General features: G+C 40.3%; 1 protein-coding gene across 1 annotated transcript in view; it reads right to left on the bottom strand.

The window, feature by feature from the left end:
• Dnah3 (dynein axonemal heavy chain 3) overlaps window positions 1–24,961 on the bottom strand; it is a 205,173-nt gene that overhangs the window by 117,971 nt on the left and 62,241 nt on the right. Inside the window, exons 18-22 of the mRNA XM_045143809.1 lie at window positions 18,371–18,582; window positions 13,478–13,569; window positions 5,700–5,814; window positions 3,258–3,374; window positions 1,876–2,055 (exon numbers count right to left, since the gene is read on the bottom strand). Of these exons, the coding sequence (XP_044999744.1) occupies window positions 1,876–2,055; window positions 3,258–3,374; window positions 5,700–5,814; window positions 13,478–13,569; window positions 18,371–18,582 (716 nt within the window). The remainder of the gene's footprint in view (window positions 1–1,875; window positions 2,056–3,257; window positions 3,375–5,699; window positions 5,815–13,477; window positions 13,570–18,370; window positions 18,583–24,961) is intronic.

Genomic DNA, 24,961 nt, shown 5'->3' with positions numbered 1-24,961 from the left:
GCAGGCACGGTGGTATGCACCTTTAATCTCAGCACCAAGGTAGGAGAATCTCCATGAGTTTGAAGCCAGCCTGAGAGTACATAATGAATTCCAGGTCAGCCTGGGTTAGGGCGAGACCCTATTTCAAAAGAAGTCGAAATCTAAACCCTGGATATGCTAGAGCTCGTATTTAAGTCTGGGTTCCTCACATGACAGTGAATTCTGTGCAGGCAGAAATCATATTCTTATCCCCCTCAAGCATTTTTTTTTTTTTGAGTTAGGGTCTAACTCTACCTCAGGATGACCCAGATTTCACTATGTAGTCTCAGGGTGGCCTCGAACTCACAGTGATCTTCCCACCTCTGCCTGCCAAGTGCTGGATTAAAGGCATGTGCCACCATGCCTGGCTCCACTCAAGCATTTTTGATACCCAGGATAACCTGAATTAGCATAGGTGCAAAATGAATATCTCTTAAATAACTGAGTGACAGTGTGGACCATTATTTGAAGTCTAGAAGGATTCTCAAACTATAAAATTCATTGCATTGTTCTATAGCAAAGTCTTTTAAAAAGATTTTTCATATAATCATGGAAAATGCTAATAAAAAATTTTTTAAAAAGATTTTTTGGTAATATGATGGAAAATGGAATTTCAAAGGGGAAAGTGTGTGGGGGGGGAGGGAGGAAATTTCCATGGGATATTTTTTATAATCATGAAAAATGCTAATAAAAATTTAAAAAATAATAAATAAAAAAGAAAAAAAAAGATTTTTCACGGGCCAGAGAAATGGCTTAATGGTTAAGGTGCTTGCCTGAAAAGCCCAAGGACCCACGTTTGATTCTCCAGTAACCACATAAGCCAGATGCACAGGGTGGTACCTGTGCCTAGAGTTCAGTTGTAGTGGCTACCAGCCCTGGCACACCCATTCTCTTTCTCTGCCTCTTTCTCTTTTTCTTTTTCTTTGTCTCCCTCTCTCTCTTTCTTAAGTAAATAAATAATAAATAAATAGAAATATTGTTTATTTATTTGAGACAGACAAGCAGAAAGAGTGGGGTTATAATTTATTAAAACTTCAAGTATGGAAAGCTAAGGCCTCTTGCTACTACGAATCAACTCCAGAAGCATGCACCACATTGTGCATCTGGCCTTACTTGGGTACTGGGGAATTGAACTTGACCTGGCAGGCTTTTCAAGCAAGCACCTTTAACTGCTGAGGCATATCTCCAGCCCCTGTAACCAAGTAAGTTGTCTCATTAGAAACACAGCTAAGGGCTAGAAAGACGGCTCAGTAGTTAAGAACACTTCCTATGCAAGCATGAAGACCTGAGGAAAACTGAGAGACAGCTCCAGCTCAATCCCAAGAACCCACATAAACATCTGGGCATGGCTATGTGTGTCTATAACCCAGTTTAATAGGGGAACAGAGATCTGAGTATTGCCAGATATCCAGGACAAAAATAGAAAATCTGGGTTCAGTAAGAGACCTCTGACTCAAATAAGGGTGGTTAGAAGAGCAAATAGAATGGGACACCTGATGTTACCCTCGGCCATCACAGGCAAGCATCCCCCACTGCAGGCGAACATGTAGGGTGCTGCAAGGGCATGCGCACACCACATTACACACACACACAAAATAAAAGAAATGATAGATAAGTAATGCAAGCTGCTATTGTTACCATTAGGGAAATATGATTTCAAAAGGATTTTGTCTTCTGCATCACATATTTCCATATGTGAAGTTGTAATAAATTACAACAAAGATATAGAATATCAAATTTGCAAAAGTCTAATTTACTTAATAGCTTTTCAAGGCGCATGGCCACAGTGCACAGTGAGTAATGTCGGTCAGGCATCCCACCCTCCTGCTGGTGAGGCATGCAAGATAACAAGCTTACCGCTTGGGACATGAGCGATTTCCAATAACTATCAACAATGGCAAATTTCTTGCCTTCTTCTGGCATCTGGGCTATAATGTCCTCTGAGCTGAAGATTGGTTCCAGGTACAGCCAAGTTGCTTGACATTTCAACCAGGCATCCAAATTTTCCTGCACTCGAAGTAGCTTTTCTTCCCATTTCTGTGAATTTAGCATTGGGCATCAAAGTCATTAATCTGCCACTCTGTTCCACTGACTCAGTGAATGAACAAATGGATAGGTGTGTGCAATCATTCATTCATCTATTCACTTGTTTAACAAATAATTATGCATCTCTTATGTTAAGGTCACTGTTTTGCATAACATGGATTCAGCTCTGAATGAGTCCAAGACTTCATGGAGCTTATGTTTACTGAGGAAACAATAAAAGAAGTTATAAAGCTTATTATTTTGTAAACTATGTGTTACATATGAGTAACCTCGCCATTACAGATGCAGCATATAAGACACAATAGTTCAAGCAGCTTGCTGAAGGGACAGAGCCAGACTGTAAACTGACACAGTGTGGCTCCAGGAACTGTACCTTTGTCCTGTGCAACTACTTCTTTTACCCTCTTATGACACTGAGACTTGAGCCCAGAGAATCACTCATGATATTAAATGCTTGTCTACTGTGATATACTTCACATCCTGTAGACTGAGATGCTCTACTAAAGCTTCTAACTTAGGTATCCAGCTGCCTGGCTAGAGGAAGTGTCACTGGGGATGGATCCTGGGGTCCAGCCCAGAGGTGTGTTTGGGGGTGGATCTGAATTCCAGAGAAGTTTGAGCTCAGGTGGGGTTATTCTTGCTTCAGGTTTTGTGCATGCTGGTTTGTTGTTGTTTGTTTTGTTTTGTTTTTGGTGTTTGCTGGCTGGTAGTGGTTTCACTCTGCTTGGATCTGTAAAAGGAAGATAGCTTCTTCTACCATTGATGGAACTTCCCCTTGGATTTATAAACTGAAAAAAATCCTGTTCTTCCCATAAACTGGGTCTGTTTGGAAATTCATCCCAGCATTGTGGAAACTGTCTACAACACACCCTGACCTATGCTATGCTTACAAACAACAAGTCAAGGAGGCTTTACCTGCATGTGGATCACAGTCTAAATTACTATAGACCATAAAATACTTACCAAATATATTTTTGATATATTAAAATCTCATCTATATTTTAGCAGATGGCTACAGTAGCTCAGCATGCCATAAACTTGGATCATTATTGCTCAGTCTTGTGTGCATTTCTTTATTTTCAATGGGAAGAGAATAAGTTTATTTTAAAATTAAGCTTGAAAACCTTATTCCTCCTTTGAGAAACTAAGACCTAACAGGACATCACAGGACATGCAACCACATTTCCTCTTACCCGGCATTCTGTTTCTATTGGCTTGATGAACGGTGAACCACACATGGTTTGGGTCTTTATCACGTGATCATCAAGCAGCAATTGAATGTCATCAACTGCACACAAGATGTTTGTATTCTGCAAATAAAGATGCCTGCTCATCAAAATCACAAGAGCTGCTGGTGACTCCCCTCCCACTTTCCATGCTGATTCCTGAAGGTCTAACAGGTTAGAACCCTGCGCCCCCCCCCCCCTCCAGGGACAGGCAGCTATGCCTTGCAGATCTTCTTCCTGGAAAGAACATTTCATTTATTTTAAGACAGAGTCTTGATATGTAGCCCAGGCTGGGATCAAACTTTTGATTCTCTTGCCTTAGCATCCCCAGTGCTGGGATTATAGGTGTTTGCCACCATACCTGGTTCAAATACATTCTTAAAGCTTGTTTTTTGTTTGTTTGTTTGTTTGTTTTGCCAGGCAGGTGTAATGGTACACATTTATTTAACTGAGCACTCAGAGTGGCTGAGGCAGAAGGATCATCATGAGTTCAAGGCCAACCTGAGCTATTTAGTAAGATGCTATCTCAAAAAAAAAAAAAAAAACCACAGGGGAGAGAGAAAGAACAAAGCAAAACATTGTGTACTTCTCTTGGAGAAATCAAATACAGTGTAATCACTACCCTGCAACTAGATTCTATGTTGGAGGAAGATTTCTGTCCCATTCCCCATATTCCTGCTTCTCTGTCCACTTGCTTTCCCACTTCCCTCAGTTAGCAACAAGTACCACTTCAACTGGTAAGGCCTAGAGCCATGGATTAGAGCCAACTCAGAGAAATTCTTGTGCTTATTTTAAAATAAAATAGATACTATTTGTTATTTCAATCCATGTGTTGCTTTCTTAAGCATATGCTAGTGGATAGACATGCTTATTATGTTTAAATCTAACTCCTTTACCAGCAAAGCTGTTTGTTTTTCACAAGAGTACACAGATATGAGTCCCCTATAACCAAGACAGCTTGTAAACCACTGTTCTAGATTCTTGATGTGTCCTATTTACTATTATGTGAGGTTCTTGTACCTGTAAGACCAGCTGCTATGGACAACACTTTCTTCCTGAGCCACTGTGACAAATAAACTGAAAGACTCTGTTCCCTATGGTAAGTCTGCTCTTTCTTGCTCTGTTTTCATTTCTTTCAAGCCAATAGTTATAGATATGGGATAAACTGGACCTGGAGGCATGACCAGCTATTAATAGAGGAGCATCTCTACTGTTATTTTGCTGTTCAATCAAAAACTCTGAAGATGAGCCAGGATAATGGAGCTGCTCCTCAAACCCTAGCTAAGATCGTTACCTTGACTCAACAGCCTCTATAGACCAAGTAGTACCATGCTTCTGGGACTCATGTGGAAGGCCTTTCTGGGAAAGGAACAGCAATGAGCCCATGTGCCTCCAGTTCTCCTCCTCCTCATTGGCTCATGGACTATTCTCATGTAAGTGCAAAATCAAGGCTTTGTGACTACTGAGGTGAAAAGGAAAAAGAAGTCATATAGGAGGCTGGTAGGCAGCTCAGAGAAAAGGGAGAACCTTCAGTGCTTTGGTTATCAATCTACACCGACCTACAAAAACTGGAGATGGAAGATAGGATATAGTTCTGTGGTTCCTAGCATGAGCAAGGTCCTGGAATCAATCCCTAGCACTGAAGATAAGAAAAGAAAACTTAAGAGTAGAGATTTAAAAATACAGATGCCCACACATTCTGAGGGAGCATAAAAAATTAGTTGGGATTTGTTCTTAAACATCCAGGTGATTCTCTTACACAGCCAGCATTGGGAGCCCTGCTCCAAGAGCAATGGAGCACAGGATGTGAGCCCTGACTGAAGCCTCCACAGTTTATTGAAGAGCAGCCTCACCACTAAAAGAAGCTAGACCCTAAAATTATATATAGAAATGCACCTCCACATGCATTGTGCAAATTCATCTGCTTTTAACACTTACATTTCAAACTGGTGTATGTTTCTTGAAACTTAGGAGACCTAGGGAAGTTTAGACTATACCACATACTCCATGAATCACATCCTGCATCTTAAAGGAATCTCTGGAGAATCCTGCACAGATCTGAATTTGAGAAATAGGAGGTGTTATCTTCCCCAGATATGCTTCTGACTGAGGAGTACACCAGCCTGTGCTCCCCCTGAGGTATGTCAATTCAGAAAATGTGTTCAGTTCCTTTGGGTTGAGAACGCTTCTTGCGCTAACTCACAGGGCCTTTCTGATATGAAATGTGTCACTCCAGGGGTGTCTCACAGCAAAATGATTGATCCAGGAAGGCAGACAAGGAAGAAACTCCCCAGATGCAAGGAGCTGTTCTTCCTGAGGTCTGTTGCAATTCTGAATGAATCACATCTGTAACATACTACATAACAACTGGGACCACTTTCAGAGAGCTCCCACTGGACTGTGACTCACGGTATCCCTGTATTTCACGAAGTTGAACGTCATGTTGGCCCAGTCTGACTTCATCTTCTCCAAATTTTTCTCCAGAGAATATTCCTTGCTGGCAGCTGCACCAATGGGCTCCAGTCTGAAGAGAGACCACAACAGCAATACCATTAACAATGTTGAGAAGACATGTCCAAGAGAGATTTCAGCTCAGTCTTAGAGAATTTCAAAACGCCTTTAATTTTATCATTGTTTACTCTAAGATTTTTCCAATGATTTTCAATGTGTCTAGGGATTTTAATTCTGATAAGTACTTGCTTTTCTGTCTGTTATGAATTGAATATTGAGGCAGTTTAGCAATAACAGAGCCCTCCCAAAAGTAAAAGCAGGGAATGTCTTTTGGTCTATAAGGGAGAATCTGTTGTTTTTCTTATCTCTTGCACCCTAAAACCTCAACAGAGGATGTGAGTAGGTTCCTAAACATATGACAGCGGCCCAGGTCTTATCTAAGGAATGTAAAAGCATTACTCTTTTCTGAAAACCTGGTACCTAGAAGATACCTGGCATTGTGGCTGGACTAACCAGTTCAGCTACTCCCCACCCAATCTAGTCAACTCTCATAAAAGACCACTATCTGGGTCTCTAGGTGGGTTTTCCTACTTCTAGCATCACCTATCTGCCTTTTGGACAGTAGCTATCTCCTCTTCCCACCTTTTAATCTCTATATTGTCATTAATAAAAATCATTCTAAACTTTTTCCTCAAGTGTATAGATTTCATTTATGAACTCTGAAAGCTTTGAATGTCTAGAAACCTAACTCCAAGAAAAGATCCATCACTCTCCAAGACACTCCAAAGTTCCAATATTGATAACCCCCCCCCAATTCATGCTAAATAAAGTTCTAAGTCTCCAGTTCCTTGTAATAGGACTGTACTTAAAAAGGGTCTTTAATGTGGCAATTAAATTAAAATGAGGTCACAAAAGATGACCTTGATCTAGCATGATTTGTGTTCTTATAAGAAATTAGGACAGACACAGAAGAAAGACCACATGGAAACATAAGGACAAAAACAGCTACTTACAAGCCATCAAGAAATGCCTCAAAGGGGAAGGAGATCAACGCAGAGAAAAATCAACTCCTACCAAATCAGAGAGCCAAAGCCTCAGAGGTCCCCAACACCTCAGCACTGAAGCAGACCAAAAATGAACCCAACATGGCTCAGAGAAATCTTGCGGAAGAGGGGGCGGAAAGAATGTCAGAGTTACATGTTGGGTCATGATTTGCAGAGACATTTATCATACTAATAACTGGGGGCTATCTCCACAATGCACGACCCATTTTCATTAACAAGGAGGGTCTAATAGGAGGGGGTAGATCACAGATGAGCCTAAATAATGGTACCAAACTGCCTGTATTCACTGAAATGAAAACTAATAAATTAAATTAAAAAAAAAAAAAGAAATGCCTCAAAGTACACCAGCTCTACCAACTTAGTCTTGAACTTCAAGGCTCCACAATTATGAGAAAATAAATTTCTGTGGCTTAACCCATTTAGTCTGTGGTACTTTGTAATGGTGACTCTAACATATTAGCACAGGCAGACGGTGAGGGTCAGAAATGGTACCCCAGTGTACAGTGCATAACCACACCAAGGACAATGAACCAAAGGAACCTCAGAAATGAAGTCTCTCCAAATTCCTACCTTCCTATTGTAGTCACTTCCACATTTCTGGGATGAACATCCAAACAAGGCATAGGTTAGAGGAGGAAGAAATTTATTTCAAGCTTACAGATCCAGGAGAAGTTCCATGGATAAAGAAGCTGCAGTAACAGATCCAAGCAGAGAAGAACAACAAAAATGCCAGCAAAAAACAAAACCAACAAGCACAAACTAGCAGCAATTAGGAACCAGACAGATCTCAAACCTCTTTTGCACCTTAGGGCTGGAATTCAGATCCACCCCTAGTGTCACCTCCCCTAGCCAAGAGGCTAGGGACTCAAGTTACAAGCTTCAATAAAACACCTGAGACTATGTGGGGGCATACATTGATACCACCATATTATTCCCCTGGCCATCAATAGATCCCTGACCATCTCATATGGTAAGTTATATTTAGATCCACTTTAAAGGTTCCATAGTCTTTACCAATTTTAAGATTGTTCCAAAGTCCCAAGTCTCATCTGAGACTCAAGACTCTCTTAATGGTGAATCCTGTAAAATCATGTAAAAACATGTTATATACTTCTAACATATAATAACACAGAGTAAATATTTCTATATATGTTATAAGGCATAACAAAGAGAGACTTGACCAGTACAAAATCAATAACCATCAGATAAACATCAAACATCTGCACTTCAAATCTAATATCTATAACCAGTGATGACAGTCTCTGGATTTCCAATTTCCATCCCTTCAGCTAGTCTGAGTAGCTGGGGAAAACTTCCATCCTGAGTTAACAGTGCTCCATGACAGCATTTTCTGGTCGATTCAAAACATCTTCAGGTTTCCACTGCAAACCATGGTCTACCCTATAACAGCCTCACTGTTCTATCAAGAACATCATACCCTGTTTCATATGCTGTACCTCAGCAGCAGCTCCTGGAAACATGTACTTTATGACCCACTTCCATATATTATTCATGTTTCCAAAATCAATACCAGTTGTATAAAGACACAACTATATTGTTAGTTCAGGGAGGAAATAAACTGCAACCTTGAAGAGCAGGTTTCTTCCTTTCAAAGAGTTTGCGTTTTTACCATTTAGTCTTTCCCCAGGCGAAATCACCTCAGGCATCCTTCCATTGTCTCAATATAAAGTAATAAGTGGTGGTAATCTGCTCCATATAGCAGCTTTAGCAGTCTATGTGCCTGTAACTTTAATCTTGTATGAATTTTTCTAACTTTACATCTTATATCTTCATCAGCCTTTCAAATTCAACCTTGACCAAACTCTCTGGGTATTGGCAGTAGAATGCAGCCAGTCTTTATGCCAGTAGCCCAGCTTCAACTAAATTCTCTGTAGTCTTTCCTTCCCCTTTGATAATTCATAAGCAAAGCTTCCAAATGCAATTCTCTCTTCATTTCTCATTTTCAAACTCTCACCAAAATAGCCCATAAAACTTGGCTTGGAAGGCATTTTCAGTTATAAGTACCAAGTCCATGTGCATTCCTCTAGACCAAAAGTTCCAAAAGACCAAAATACACATGGTCAGATTTATCATGCATCAACACTCCACTCCTTGTACCAAATGTCTGTTGTAGTCAGTTCCACGTCACTGGGGTGAACATCCAAGTCAGGTGCAGTTTAGAGGAAGGGATTTATTTCAAGCTTACAGATCCAGGAAAAGTACCATAGTTGGAGAAATAAGCTGCTTCCATAGATCCAAGCAGAGAAATAACCAAAATGCTAGCAAAAACCAAAAGCAATGAGCACAAACAAGCAGCAAGTAGGAACCAGGCAGAGCTCAAGCCTCTCTTACACCTTAGGGCTTATTACAGTCAGGTTCACATTGCTGGCAGAAATCACCTGACCAAGAGCAGCTTGTGGGAAAAAGAGGTTTATTTTAGCTTACAGGCTCAAGGGGAAGCTCCACAATGACAGGGAAAACGATGGCATGAGCAGAGGGTGGACATCACCCCCTGGCCAACATAAGGTGGACAATAGCAACAAGAGAATGTGCCAAACTCTGACAAGAGGAAGCCGGCTATAACACCCATAAGCCTGCCCCCAACAATACATTAGCTCCAGGAGGCTTTAGTTCCCAAATCTCCATTGGCTGGGAACCTAGCACTCAGAATATTTAAGTTTATGGGGGACACCTGAATCAAATCATCACAGGGCTAGAATTCAAATATACCCCCAGTGGCACCTTCTGTAGCCAGGTACCTGGAGACCCAAGTTACAAGCTTTAATAAAACACCTGAGGTCACCATAAAGCAATTCACTGGGTATTGGAAAGATGGCACAGTCAGTAAAATTCTTGGTGCACAAGCATGAGAACCTAAGTTCAGATTTCCCAGTACCCATGTAAAATCCAGACACGGTAGAACATATCTGCCAAACCAGAGCTGGAGAGGCAAACTTAGGATAGGGCTTGCTGGGTAGGCAGCTCCAGGTTCAAAAAGAGACCCTGTCTCAAAATATAATCTGGAGAGTGATTGAGAAGGATAACTGATGTTGACCTCTGGCCTCCACACCCACGTGCACATATGCCTGCAGACACATGTACACACACATCAACAGGTACATACACACACACAGGAAATTCTACAAAAAGAAAACAAGCACAGTCTGAGAAGACAGGCCCTCCTGACTGTCCCTGTATTAGCCTATTTCCATTAGCTCGGATGCTTTTGTCCAAACACATTTATATACAGTTGTCCATTCTTCACAAAATATAAACAGAAAATTATTTTCCCTGGGAATCTGGCTCTTCATCTCTATAATTTCCCATGCCATGTAACTTTCATTAAATATATTTGCTGTGCTTTTTTTTTTAATCCTACCTTGTGGTGGGGGTGTTAGATGTGACCTGTATGACAGAAGAGGCCATGGAGGAAGGGTGTGACACCTTTTCTGCTGTAACACTGGAGACTTCTTTGTCATGGGAGGCCATTCAGGGCATAGTAGGATGTTCAACACTATCACTGGCTTCCCTACAAGGTGCCAACAGCAGACTTCCCCAATCCATTCCTACACCTTGCAAACTGTGACAACTAAAAATGTCACCTGGAAGTGGAGAGTTGCCACCAGCTTAAGAACTACCATTTAAGGTCACTATAGAAAGATTTGCTTCCCTCTTTATTTACTGTTTATTTGTCCACAAACTGATTCATATTTAGAGTTTGAAGCTGTACTAATTTCTATGATGGATTTTGCTCTATATTCCAGTCTTTATTTTTTCTTCAAAAAAATAACTGCTGTTTTCCTGATACTCTGTGTTAACCTATCTAAATTCCCCTTTATTCCACAGAAAGATAGAGAAAAAGGGAAGCTCATTCTCCTTTCCTGTTTTCACATAGATATCTGGGTCCTAAAATAAAGCATGGCCAAAGAATTTGGAAACAAAGTTCTGCTCAGTGACTGTGGGGCCATGACCAAGTCTCTTGCAGACTGCAGGTCCCCATCTGCCTACATCTGAACAAAATGCTTGCACTGTGCTTTATGAACAACACTAGGTTATGACTTATAGTACAGCTGGCCACACGAGGCTAAATAGGGGTCTATAGAATTTACCAAGTACTGGGCTCCTCTAACATGCCAGAATGCTCATTGTCTAAGGGCCTTAATAAAGCTTCGTTAGATTAACTAAGGTGTGAATGGCATAGACAGAATATGGTACTGAGTAATAGGTAATTCTAAGAACCTAGACATGAAATTGGCTCAAGTTACTAGTCTGTTATAGCCTGAATTTTGTGCTCCTCTCACAATTCATATATTGAAAACCAATACTATATCTTAAGAGGAGAGGCCTTTGGAAAGTAGTTAAGTCATGAATGGGATAATTGTGCTCATAAAAGAGACTCCCTTGTCTCTTTTACCATATAAATGTGTAGCAGTAAGATGCCATCCATATGGGTCACCAGACACAACCTGCTGTGCTTTGAACTCCAGAACTGTGATTAATACATTTCTGTTTATAAATTACCCAGTCCAACGTATTTTGCTATAGTAACAGAATGTGAAAAGGAATCATAAAATACCCTGTAATTCTCACAATGACTAACTGCCTAGCTTCTATTGTTGTTACCATTATTTTTTAAATTTTTATTTATTTATTTGGGAGAGAGACAGAGAGGGACAGATGTAGCGAGAGAGAAAGAAAGAGAAAGAGAGAAAATACCTGCTAGTTCTTCATAAGGCATGCTGTATTCTAACTCATTAAATGACACCAACAACTGATATGCAAATAACATTTAGCCTCCTTCCTTTACTGGCTTTCTTCCTCTTTCCCTCACTCCCATCCATCTGTCTTTGGAGACAGGATCTCCCTATATAGCTTAGGCTGGTCCTGAACCCACAATCCTCCTTCCTTAGCTTCTTGAGTTCTGGGATCACAGTCATGTTCTACCATGACAGTCTCTCCTTCATACTCTAACTCCTCCCTAGACTAATAGAATATCTACATATAATATCTCAAACAATGTAAATGCTAAGTAAATAGTTGTTGAAGTACATATCTTAGGTGATAGTGAAAAGAATAAAATGTCTATACATGTTCAGTTCAGATACAACTTTTTTCATGAATATTTCCTTGAATCCATAGATGTGGAACCTCAGGAACCAAGGACTAACTGTGACCCACGCTTACAAGCATGTGCATGTCTCTGGGACTGCTTCTTACAGTAATGGTGTACTGGAGGCATCAGAATTCTCCAGCAGCACCCTATATTGAACCTGGCCAGCCACAGGAAGGAGTTCTCAGACTCTAGAGAGCACTAGTATTGCCTGGAACACTACTGTGTATTAGAAATGCAATATGAGACACAGATATAATTTTAAAGTGTCTAGTAATCTCATTAATAGAAAAGTAAAAGCCAGGTGAAATTAATGTTTATTTTATTTAACTCATTATATCCTAAATATTATCATTTCTAACTACTAAATATGATCATATTTAATAACAGTTTATTTAACTCATTATGTCCTAAATATTATCATTTCTAATAATAAATATCCAATATGAGCTATTTTTCATTCTCTTTCTTTCTAAGTCATTGCAATCCAGTTGATATTTGAAACTTCCTGTTACTGAACTCAGACTAGCTGCATTTCAAGGGCTTAATAGTGACATGTGGTTAGAGTCTGCTGTATTCAACACTGAACTCAAGGACTCAGTAGAACCCAGATGGCAGGGCTCACTCTAACACTTTGATTAGCATATTAAGTGGGCCCAAGAGTGTGCATTTCTAATTAATCCACTGTGATGAGATGCCACACTAAGAGAATAACACATCCCACTATATCTGTTCCAACATCTAACACAGTAGCTAGTTGTTGCAACACAAAATTGCCCCATGTGTAGCCTTGAAGGAAGTGTGGAAGAGCAAATGAGACCCTGAACATCTTGGATTCTAAAAATAGCAATTCAGATCAAACATTACTTTCAGATAGAACTAATTCTTAGGCATATATCCCAAGGGCACTTGAGGAAAGGGAGAAAACAAATGAACAGACTTTTACTGGGGTGTGTTTCATGGAGATTCAGAGCTCATAGGGCCACTCCTAAGTCATTGTGTTTGTTTAAAGTAGAAGAAACTGGGCTGGAGAGATGGCTTAGCGGTTAAGCGCTTGCCTGTGAAGCCTAAGGACCCCGGTTCGAGGCTCGGTTCCCCAGGTCCCACGTTAGCCAGATGCACAAGGGGGTGCACGCGTCTGGAGTTCGTTTGCAGAGGCTGGAAGCCCTGGCGCGCCCATTCTCTCTCTCTCCCTCTATCTGTCTTTCTCTCTGTGTCTGTCACTCTCAAATAAATAAAATAAATTAAAAAAATAAAATAAAGTAGAAGAAACTGAGACTCAGGAATGCTGAGTGGTTTTGCCCCAAGACATAAGCTCTAGGCTGAATTTCAAGTTCAACTATTTAAACAAATTCCTCCTTAAAATAAAATCTCTGACAATTTTGTAGTCCTAACTCATCACCAGCTCTACATCAGCAAAACAAACCTTTGCCAGTAGTAGTAAACTGGTGTGGGGGGGTTGTTAAGTTGTCATTCTGAATCAGAAGGAGACCAATCCTGTCACTATGGGAACTTATATGTATTTAGCCCAAACCCTTTCAGAAGGGAGGGATGACCCTTACTTTTCAACAAATTTGCCAAATCCAAATTCCAGCATGTTCAAGAGACAAGTTGTTTCTGTGGGTTTTATTTCATAGCCAACAATTTCACTGATCTGTAAAGGAAAGAGAAAAAAGTGTTTACTGTTGAAGGTTAGTGCTGTCCACTAGCCCGTCAATGACAGTGTATGTCTCCTCCACCTGTGCTGTCCAGTCCTGGGCCCCAAGCCCCAGGAGGCTTCTGGATACAGAAAATGTGGCTGGAATGACCAAGGAACTGAATTTTCTTTGTCGATTAATTTTAACTAGCTCGAATTTAATTAAATGGCCACATTTAGCTAGTGGTAACTGAGATGGACACAACAGAGGTAGTCAAGGGCCATGCGACATATGGTTTCCCCAGGGTTGGCCTCCCCATCATTGCAATAACATATCAAGGGCTGGGACAGTTTATTTCTGTGCTCCAAGTAAAGTGTCTTCGCAAAGCATGGTCTGTACTTGAAGTTGAAATGAGCACTTGTTGCATAAAGGGAGGTCATGAGTCCACTAGCAAGCACACTCCCCAAGATGGTGACCTGATGCTGGGAAGAAGGAAATATTTCCTTAAATAACCTACCTTCCTTTCCACTCCAGTGTGTTTAGTTGTTGGGAAACCCCTCAGTCTGCTGAAGCACATACTCCCCCAGGCTTACCTAAGTGCAAGTATCTCTGAGATAGGCTTTTCATTGATTTAAGATAGGGACTTGGCTTGCAACTCAGGCTGGCTTCAAATTCATAATCCCTTTGCCTTGGCCTTTCAAATGCTAGGATTATTATTCCTGGAAAATCCTCCCCCCCCCCACCCGCCCTCATAGGCTGACCTGGAATTAACTATGTAGCCTCAGGGTGACCTCAAACTCATCCTCCTACCTTTGCCTCCTGAGTGCTGGGATTAAAGGCGTGTGCCACCACACTCGGCTTTCCTGAAAAATCTTTATTGATTGACTGATTACAGTGCTGGGGACTGAAGCCAGGACCTTGCATATTGTAGGTAAGTGCTCTGCCAGTAAGTTATGTCTTTAGCCTGAAAAGAGTATTAAGTAAAGCTCTGATAGCTTCTGAGTACCTCTAAGGAACTGAAAAAATCAGAGAAGAATGGGGATTCCCCCATGCTGAAGAGGAGATGAGGGGAAAAAGGAATGAGGATCCATTGATCAACTGTGACTCTGCCTGGCTTCTTCAGGATTAAAGAATGCCAGCGCAGGAGCAGACATGGGAGCCCTGTCATGCTCTTACTTAGCTCTGTGTCCTGGTACATGACATTTAATAGATACCGATAAATATTTATGTAGTGAAAGCCTGAATAAACCAGCTAACTCCGGTGGTTTCAAATGTGGGTTCTGGGGACACCTGGAGGACCATTATAGTAATGGAAAAAATAAAAATGAAAATTTGCTGAGGGCTCATGCTTCAAGAGCTTTATGTATTTATTTCATTTTCACAGCAACATGAGGAAGATGCTAATGTATTATTATTCCCACGTGACATATAAGGAATCTGACCTAGATTAATTATCTTGTCCAAGACTATTCCAACTAATAAATGGTAGAACTGGGACTTGGATCCATCTAACTCTGGCAGGTTTTCTATGTGTATTATACACTGAATAGCTCTAAGAAGTACAATCTGTAAGTGTACAGCAATAGTATTTTCTAGGGCTGTACAATGCAAAATCTGTACAACTGTTTCTGGCAATCCTGACCCCTCACTCAGGCAACACGCCAACTCGCTCTGAGACTGAAGGACACAGCTCTGTACAGCACTTGGCACAAAACCTGGCCCACAATAAGGACTCAGATGGTGGTGGTTTTGTTTTCAACTGTTTCTTTTTTTCTTTCTTAATTATAGAGACTGACACGGCATTTAGTTCTCTAATTCAAAGGGCCTGGACCTACAGCGTCCAGTGAGTAACAACTAGGTAGCCCACTGTGGCTCCTGAACACGTGAAATGCACTAGTTTAGTTGAGATGGCTCTAAGTATAAATATACACCATGTACCACATATGTCACATGGCATTTTTTCACATTGATGAGTAAGTAATAACATAGTACATTAGATAATATATATTCATAAAATTTATTTCACCTGTTTCCTTTACTTTTTTTGGGGGGGGGTGGGTTCGAGGTAGGGTCTCACTGTAGCCCAGGCTGACCTGGAACTCATTATGTAGTCTCAGGGTGGCCTCAAACTCTCAGAAATCCTCCTACCACTGCCTCCCAAGTGCTGGGATTAAAGGTGTGCACTACCACACTTGGCTTGTTTAGTTTTTAAACTGTGCCTACCAGAAGCTTTAAAACTTCTGTATGGCTGGGTGATGCTTCTATTCAACAGCACATCCAAATGTTAGGGCTAGCCTTGGTGTATTATAACAGCATGGTGTCATCCCGCTTAAATTTTCATAAATGGCCAGAAACCTGTCTGTCCTAGGACCCCAGAAGATCTGTCCCCAGGTCTTGAGAACTACAGGTGACTCTCTGAACCCTGCCAGAGCCAGAATGTGTGAAAATTAATCACCTGAGTGAGATACTGGGTAGAGAGTTGCCCCAGGCCAGGGATTGTCACAGGGATGTGGCTGTGGTGTGACCTACTGGGAACAGCCCTGAGTGCATCTAGTGGCCTTGGTCCTTTCTGAGTTCATCTATTACCTGCTTAGTCCATTGGGTTTCCATTTTAGTGTCTTCTTCTTCCAGAACCACCTTCCAAGGTCTGTGACTACTTTTACCCATGGTTCACAACTCCTACTGCCTGATGTTTTTGGTCCTCTCATCTTTCTCCTTAAGACAAACAGACCTGGGTTCCAATTCCCTCCATTCCCACTAACAAGTTAATACCTCCAAGACTTGGTTTTCCTACTTGTGAAATAGAGGTAACAGGGAGAGATAACAGGTGGAGAGGTGGCTCAGCAGTTAAAGGCACTTGCTTTCAAAGTTTGTCTGCTTACTGAGTTCAATTCCCTAGCACCCACATAAAGCCAGATGCAGAGTGGTGCATGTGTCTGTGATCCCAGTGCACTGTAACAATGGGAGGCAGAGCCAGGGGAATGCAAAGCTCCTAGGCCAGGCTCATTAGCAGTAGCAAAACCCTGTGTCAAAGTAGAGCACAAACTCCTCTGACTTCCAACACTTGCTGTTGAATGTGTGTGAACATGCATGTACACAAATAAATAAAATTTCAAGAAAATAAATGGAGATAACGAGTATTTCCTAACCAAAGGGTTATTGAGGATGAAATTGCAGATACAAAATAAAGCATGCAACATAATGTCTGGTGGCCTATATTTCTTATTTTCTTGATACAATTACAATTCTAAGGAACATTGTCTGATCTAAGTGGTATATAATTAGAATCACGAGTATGAGAATTATGGTTGTCTGACACTGGTTAGGATTTTTACTGTTCATATATGAGAACAGCATCCTTCCTAACAGAGGAGTTACGAGGTGGAGGGACTGGAGCCCCCGGGAGTATTACATTATGTCTTTGTGGTGCTGGGGATCAAGCTCAGGGCCTGTGCATGCTAGGCAAGCATTCCACCACTGCATTAAACTCTCAGTCCCAAGGAGTATTCTTTACACAGCACTCATGAAGACACTCTCAATAGGGCCATCTCATGGAGAAAGCCTGCACTATCTTAGGACCACCTGTCCACCCAACTTCCCCAAGCAAGCTGAATATCTAGTTCGTCCAAGTCCATAAGGAGAGGAACCCTGTGAATACCAAGGTCAGCTACCCTTTGCAGATCCCCTCCTGGGACATTTCAAAGGCAGAGCTCTGTCCACCAGGACGGCCTCTCCCCCTGCCTTCCAACACAGTACCCCAACCTCCACGTATTCTGTGAGGCTTCCTGGGAAACTGAAAGTAGCAGCTCCCTCCAGGCAAATCCTGAACATCACATGAACCAAGACCCCTGTCTTCCTGGAGAGATCAACATGTTTCTCGCCATGGGTTTGAGTCCCTCCTCCTGGAGGTGATGTGCATGCTGTCAGTTTGGGTTCTCTCAGGGTCCCTGTCCTCATTCCAGCCACCTCTGCACTTCCATGTAGCAGTTCGCTGGTAGAGGACATTTCAAGACTACTGCTAGTCCTTGCTTGTGACCATCAATTTAGAAACACAGAGAACTTTCTTCTTTCTGTTTAGTGTTCACACCTCACTTGTCACCCTCACACTTGGCTGCTTATAAAAATCTCAACTATTTTTAGGGAGAATATTAGTTTCATTTATAGGCTCAAAGGGCTGAAAGAAAAGTACAAATTGCTAAATTACTTCTTGTTTTTTTTGTGGGGCTATTTGTTTATTTTTTATGTTTTTGAGACAAAGTGTCACTCTGTAATTCAAGCTGGCTTTCAATTTACAGTAATCCTTCTGCCTTAGCCTCCCAAGTGCTGGGACTATGGGCATGCAGCACCACACATGACTTGCAAAAGTACATCTGAGCCTACTCTGCATGACTGTGGAAGTCCATACCAAAGGCATGCTCCAAAATCTGTAGCATTTTCAAGGCCCCAGGGTAAGACAGGGTACCCAGCTTCCTGTACACCAGATAATCAATCAAGGCCTTCATGTTGTGTTGACATCCCCTCATCACCCTGAATGACTGCCAGCAGCAAAGAGGTTTTCCTATGACAGCAGACCAGGCTCGGGAGCCACTGGCTGAAACAATATTCACCCACCAGAAGCAGTATACCAGAAAAAGGATCAAGCCGCTCATGAAGCAGGAAGTTCATACCCCAGCCCACCCATTCCCTTTCTGCAAAAGGCCATCATGCCCATTGCAACCCCCATGGCTTCAAATAGATTCTCCTCTTAGTAGGGAGAAGCTTGACTCAGCAATGTCTCCTGTTTCTAGGGCTGGGCCACCTGGGGACAGTGATAAGAACCTGCTGCCAGTGCCGGTCTTTCATGCCCGGGTTGCACGAAATGATGAGGATGGGTATATACTGCTTGAACTTCTCAATCTTCAACTTGAGATTCTCTGCTAAGCGCCTTGGTGCAGGCACATCGGCGAAGGTCTTGGTCAATTTGTATGTTGTTCGCCACATATTCCCTATCACTTCTGCAATTTCCTCAGCATTCAGTAAGAAGAGGGGTCCTGAAATTGAAAAGATGAGGTAAGGGAAGAAGGATCAGACTAAGATGTAGATATTTGTCATGTCTACCTTTTAAAATATATTATACTATATTATTTTATTATTTATTTGAGACAGGGAAAGAAAAATACAAAGAAGCAGAGAGAGAAAGAGAGAGAATGGGCATGCCTGAGTCTAAGAATACCAGATGTGTGAGCCTCTGGGTGTGACATTGTAGTGTGGAACCTGGAGATTCAAACATGAGTGCTTAGACTTTGCAGACAAGCACCTTAGCTTCTAAACCGTCTCTCCAGCCTTCATGTCTACCTTTAATTGCCTGTATTGGTAATAGTGATGGCTGCATGGATATGTGAACAGCTTGGGCTTTGGGGCTGGATTTGAAACTCTCTCTATTTAATAAAGCCTTGGGCATGTTACTGAACTTCTCCAAGCCTCAGCAATATCTCCTGTGACACAGGGTAACAAAGGGTGCCTGGAAGGAAGAGTGTACAAAAGAAGTGGAATAGTAAAATAAGGTGACTAACGTCATGCCTGGATGTATATTGAGAGCCATGATTGTTCTGATTTATTTTAAATGCTGCTTAGTAGGATTAAAGAGAGTCCCACAGATGTGAAATAGCAACTAGAGAATTTATGTGGGTGAAGATATGAGAGCCCTCTGTATAGCTCTGGCAACCTTTATATATATTTAAAATTATTTTAGAAACAAAGAATGACACTTCCTTTTTCAAAGTACTTCAGAGCATTAATTTCTTTCCCCCTGTCTTGCAGGGAATCATTTAGATTTCAGATTCAGCCAACACATCTCCTCATGCTACTTCTGTTGGATATTTCAAATTAGCATCAGCTCTTGTATTATGATGTTGCTCATTCACTCCAAGACACAGCTTCTAGGGCTGCCTAGACTCAATGTTGATTCACTCATTTAACATGCTTGAGTCATCAAAAATGAAAACTTAAAAGAAGATGTAGGTGGGGATTAGAATAGAAAAACACCTATATGACAAGGGGTAGCCTCTGCTTCAGAGAGTCTGCCTGAATTAACAGTGACTTTACCAGTAGGATGAAAAGGAATTCTTCCTACCCAAGAGCCTGAAGGTGGTGGTGGGGGGGGGGGATATAGGAAGTGACTTACTTCTGTTATGTGTAATTATTAAGGCCAAGAAGAGACAGAACTTCTCTCCCTCTCTCTCTCTCTCCTTCCCTCCCTCCTTCCCTCCCTCCCTCCCTCCCTCCCTCTTTCTCTCTCTCTCTCTCTCTGAAGCACTTTTCTCATGTATTTATAAACTTAGGGATTTGACTTCTCAATACACATTTGACTTTAATAGCAATTAAGGGAAAAAAAACTTTTAAAAATTCTATCATTGAAGAACAGAGCCAGTCAAATAAAAAACTCTGTGGAAGGTCTTACCAGTAGAATGGATGAATGGATAGAACAGAATATCTAAACTAGAAGAACAGGTGGCAGACCTAATACAGTCCAACAAAGAGAAAGAGAAGCTAATAGGAAGGCATGAATGAGAATTTCAAGATATCTGGGACACCATGAAAAGATTAAACATAAGAATGCAGGGTATAGTCAAAGGAGAAGAATTTCAATCCAGAAGCTTAATAGGCATTTTCAACAAAATTATAGAAGAAAAATTTCCCCACACTGGGAAAGAAATGCTAATTCAAATACAAGAAACTTTTAGAACACCAATCAGACAAAACCTGGAAAGAACCTCTCCTCACCATGTTATAATTAAACATAAACATGAAAACCAAAGAAAATATATTGAAAGCAGTTAGAGAGAAAAAGCAAGTCCATTACAAAGACAAGCCCATCAGAATCACAGCAGATTACTCAGCACAAACTTTAAAAGCCAGTAGGGCTTGGAATGATGTATTCCAATTTCTGAAAGATAACAACTGTCAACCAAGATTACTTTATCCTACAAAGCTATCCATCCAAATTCATGCAGAAATAAGGACATTCCACAACAAAAACAGGCTAAGGAAATTTATGACAACTAAACCAGCTCTACAGAAAATACAGTGTGAATCCTACACACTGAAGAGAAAGCAGCCGGGCATGGTGGCGCACGCCTTTAATTCCAGCACTCGGGAGGCAGAGGTAGGAGGATCACCATGAGTTCGAGGCCACCCTAAGGCTCCATAGTGAATTCCAGGTCAGCCCGGCCTAGAGTGAGAACTTACCTTGAAAAACCAAAAAAAAAAAAAAAAAAAAAAAAGAGAGAGAGAGAGAGAGAGAGAGAAATCAAAACACACTCAGGAGGAAATAGAAGAAAATAAACTATACACAAATAACAGTTAAAACAAGTGAGTAAAGGGAAAACAAGAAGCACTGCAAAACAAGAAGAATGGTGAGAATAAGCACATACCTTTCAATAAGAAATCTTAATATCAATGGCCTCAATGCCCCAACCAAAGGATGCAGGCTTTCAGACTAGATTAAAGGCAGGATCCTGCCATTTGTTGCCTCCAGGAAACTCATCTCTCAATAAAAGATAGACACTGTCTTAGGGTGAAAGGATGGAAAACGGTATTTCAAGCAAATGGGTTTAGGAAACAAGCAGGGGTTGCTATCCTGACAGGATAGACTTCAAACCACCACTAGTGAGGAAAGATAAAGAAGGTCATCTTATTCTGATTAAAGGAACACTCCAACAGGAGGACATTATACTCCTAAACATATATGTACCTACCATGGGGGCTCCCAGTCTCATCAAACAAACACTATCAGACTTAAGGTCACAGATAACATCAAATGCAATTGTAGTAGGAGACTTCAATACCCCACTCTCATCAATTGACAGGTCATCCCAGCAAAAAAATAGAGAGACAGCTGAATTAAATGATGTCATGGAACAAATGGACCTAATAGATATCTATAGAACATTCCATCCAAATGCTTCAGAATATACATTTTTCTCAACAGCATATGGAACATTCTCTACAATAGACCATATATTAGGACACAAAGCAACTCTCAACAAATACAGGAAAACTGAAATAATCCCTTGTACTCCATCTGACCACAATGGGATTAAACTGCAAATCAGCCACAAGAAAAGCTACAGAGCATACAGAAATTCATGGATACTAAATAGTACACTATTGAATGATGAATAGGTCATTGAAGAAATCAAAAAGGAAATCAATAAATTCATAGAACCAAATGATGATGATAATACAACATGCCAAAACCTTTGGGGCACAATGAAGGCAGTCCTAAGAGGGACACTGATAGCTTTAACTGCCTATATTAAGAAATTAGAGAGTTCACAAATAAACAATTTGATGCTTTACTTTAAGGCCTTGGAAAAAGAAGAACAAGGCAAACCAAAAATCAGTAGACAAGAAGAAATAATAAAGATTGGGGCAGAAATTAATGAAATAGAAATGTCAAAAAAAATCCAAAGAATCAATCAAACAAAGAGTTAGTTCTTTGAAAGGATAAACAAGATATAAAAACTCCTAACAAATCTTACCAGAAGAAAGAGAGAAGAGACAAAATTAATAAAATTACAGATGAAAAAGTCACCATTACAACAGATACCAAAGAAATTCAGAAAATCCTAAGGACATACTTTAAGAACATGTATACCTCTAAGTTTGAAAATCTGAAAGTAGATGATTTCCTTGATTCCTATGACCTACCAAAATTAAATCAAGATGAAATAAACCATTTACATAGACTTATAACAAGTACAGAGATCCAAGCAGTTATAAAAAGTCTCTCAACTAAAAAAAGTTCAGGCCTAGATGGATTCACTGGAATTTTACCAGACCTTCATGGAAGAACTAACACCAATGCTATTTCCACAAAATAGAAAAGGAAGGGATTCTACCAAACTCCTTCTATGAAGCCAGCATCACCCTGATACCAAAACCAGACAAAGACAGAACAAACAAAGAAAATTATAGATCAATCTTCCTCATGAACATAGATGTAAAAATTCTGAACAAAATATTGGCAAACAGAATACAAGAATATCTCAGAAAGATTGTTCACCCCAACCAAGTAGGCTTTATCCCTGAGATGCAGGGATGGTTCAACATATGCAAATCAATAAATGTAATATACTATATAAATGGACCGGAGGACAAAAATCAAATGATTATCTCAATAGAGGCAGAAGGGGCATTCAACAAAATCCAACATCCTTTCATGGTAAAAGTATTACAGAAACCAGGAATAGAAGGAACATATCTCAACATAATTAAAGCTATTTGGGACAAACCTATAGCCAACATAATATTAAATGGGGAAAGAACTGAAGCTTTTTCACTAAAATCAGGAACAAGACAAGGGTGTCCACTGTCTCTACTTTTATTTAATATAGTACTGGAAGTTTTAGCTATAGCAATAAGGCAAGAGACACTCATAAAAGGGATACAAATTGGAAAGGAAGAGATCAAATTATCATTATTTGCAGATGATATGCTTCTATACATAAAGGACCCTAAAACCTCTACCAGCAAACTGCTAGAACTGATAAACACTTTTAGCAGTTTAGCAAGATACAAAGTAAATACACAGAAATCAGTTGCTTTCCTATATACTAACAACAAACTTACAGAGGATAAAATCAGGGAATCTGTCCCATACACAATTGCCTCAAAGAAAATAAAGTACCTTGGAATAAACTTAACCAAGGAAGTGAAAGATTTCTACAATGAGAACTTTAAAAATCTCAAGTTAGAAATTGCAGAAGACACAAGGAAATGGAAAGACATCTCATGATCTTGGATTGGAAGAATCAATATTGTGTAAATGTCAATCTTACCAAAAGCAATCTACAATTTAATGTAATCCCCATTAAAATTACAATGAAATTCTTCATAGAAATAGAAAAAAAAATCCTAAAATTCATTTGGAAGCACAAAAAAAAAAAAAAACCTCAAATAGCCAAAACAATTGTGAGCAACAAAAATAAGGCTAGTGGTATCACCATATCTGACTTTAAGCTATATTACAAAGCCATAGTTACAAAAACAGCATGGTACTGGCACAAAGACACACATGTAGATCAATAGAACAGAATGGAGGACCCAGATGTTAATCCAAGAAGGCTACAGCCATTTGATTTTTGACAAAAATGCAAAAAAAATATTCTTGGAGAAAAGACAGCCTCTTCAACAAGTAGCGCTGGAAAACTGGATATCTACATGTAGAAGGATGAAAATAGATTCTTGTCTCTCTCCATGCATAAGAATCAAGCCCAAGTGGATCAGGGACCTTAATATCAGACATGAAACTCTGAAACTGCAAGAGAAAAAGGTAGGGATAACCCTTCAACATATCGGCATAGGCAATGACTTTCTGAATAGGACCCCAATTGCTCAGGAAATAAAACCACTAATAATCACCGGGATCTCATGAAATTACAAAGCTTTTGTACAGCAAAGGACACTGTGAACAGAGCAAAAAGACAACCTACAGAATGGGAGAAAATCTTTGCAACTACCCATCTGACAGATAACTAATAACCAGAATATACAAAGAACTCAAAAAACCAAACAAAAATCAAACAAGCCAAATTTTTTAAAGTGGAGAGCTATGGAACTAAATAGAAAGTTCTCACCAGAAGACATACAGATGGCATATAAACATCTAAAAAGGTGTTCTACATCCTTAGCCATCAGGGAAATGCAAATTAAAACTACTCTGAGTTTCCATCCCAATCCTATCAGAATGGCTACCATCAAGAAAAAAAAAATGACAATCAATGTTGGTGAGGATATGGAAAAAGGGGAACCATTCTACACTTTTAGAGGGAATGTAATCTTGGTACAGCCATTATGGAAATCAGTGTGAAGGCTCTTGAGAGAGCGAAAAATAGATTTACTATATGATCCAGCTACAGCACTCCTAGACATATATCCTAATGACTCTTCTCACTACCGTAGAGATACTTGCACAACCATGTTAATTGCTGCTCTATCCACAATAGCTAGGAAATGGAACCAGCCTAGATGTCCCTCAACAGATGAATGGATAATAAATAAATGGTAAATTTACACTATGGAGTTCTATTCAGTGGTAAAGAAAAATGAAATTATAAAATTTGCAGGGAAGTATGGATCTGGAAATTATTATAGTAAGTGAGGTAACCCAGGTCCAGAAAACCAAATGTTACATATTCCTTCTCATATGTGGATCCTAGCTACAAATGTATAGACTTGTGTGTGATCAGCAACCAAAAATCTGTAGCAGAGGCCAGTAAGCTAGAAAAAGACTATAATGGAGGAAGGGGAGGGAAGGACTTAAGGGGAAGATATATGTAAGTGGTAGAATAGATTACAGGGAGGGGAAAGGCCTAAGCGAGGCCAGGGAAAGGTTATATAAAAGAAGGGTGGCAGAGGGAGGGTCAA

This window comes from Jaculus jaculus, chromosome 2, assembly GCF_020740685.1.
Source record: "Jaculus jaculus isolate mJacJac1 chromosome 2, mJacJac1.mat.Y.cur, whole genome shotgun sequence".
NCBI classification, from domain to species: domain Eukaryota; kingdom Metazoa; phylum Chordata; class Mammalia; order Rodentia; family Dipodidae; genus Jaculus; species Jaculus jaculus.
This window is presented reverse-complemented; position numbering and strand designations above follow the sequence as displayed.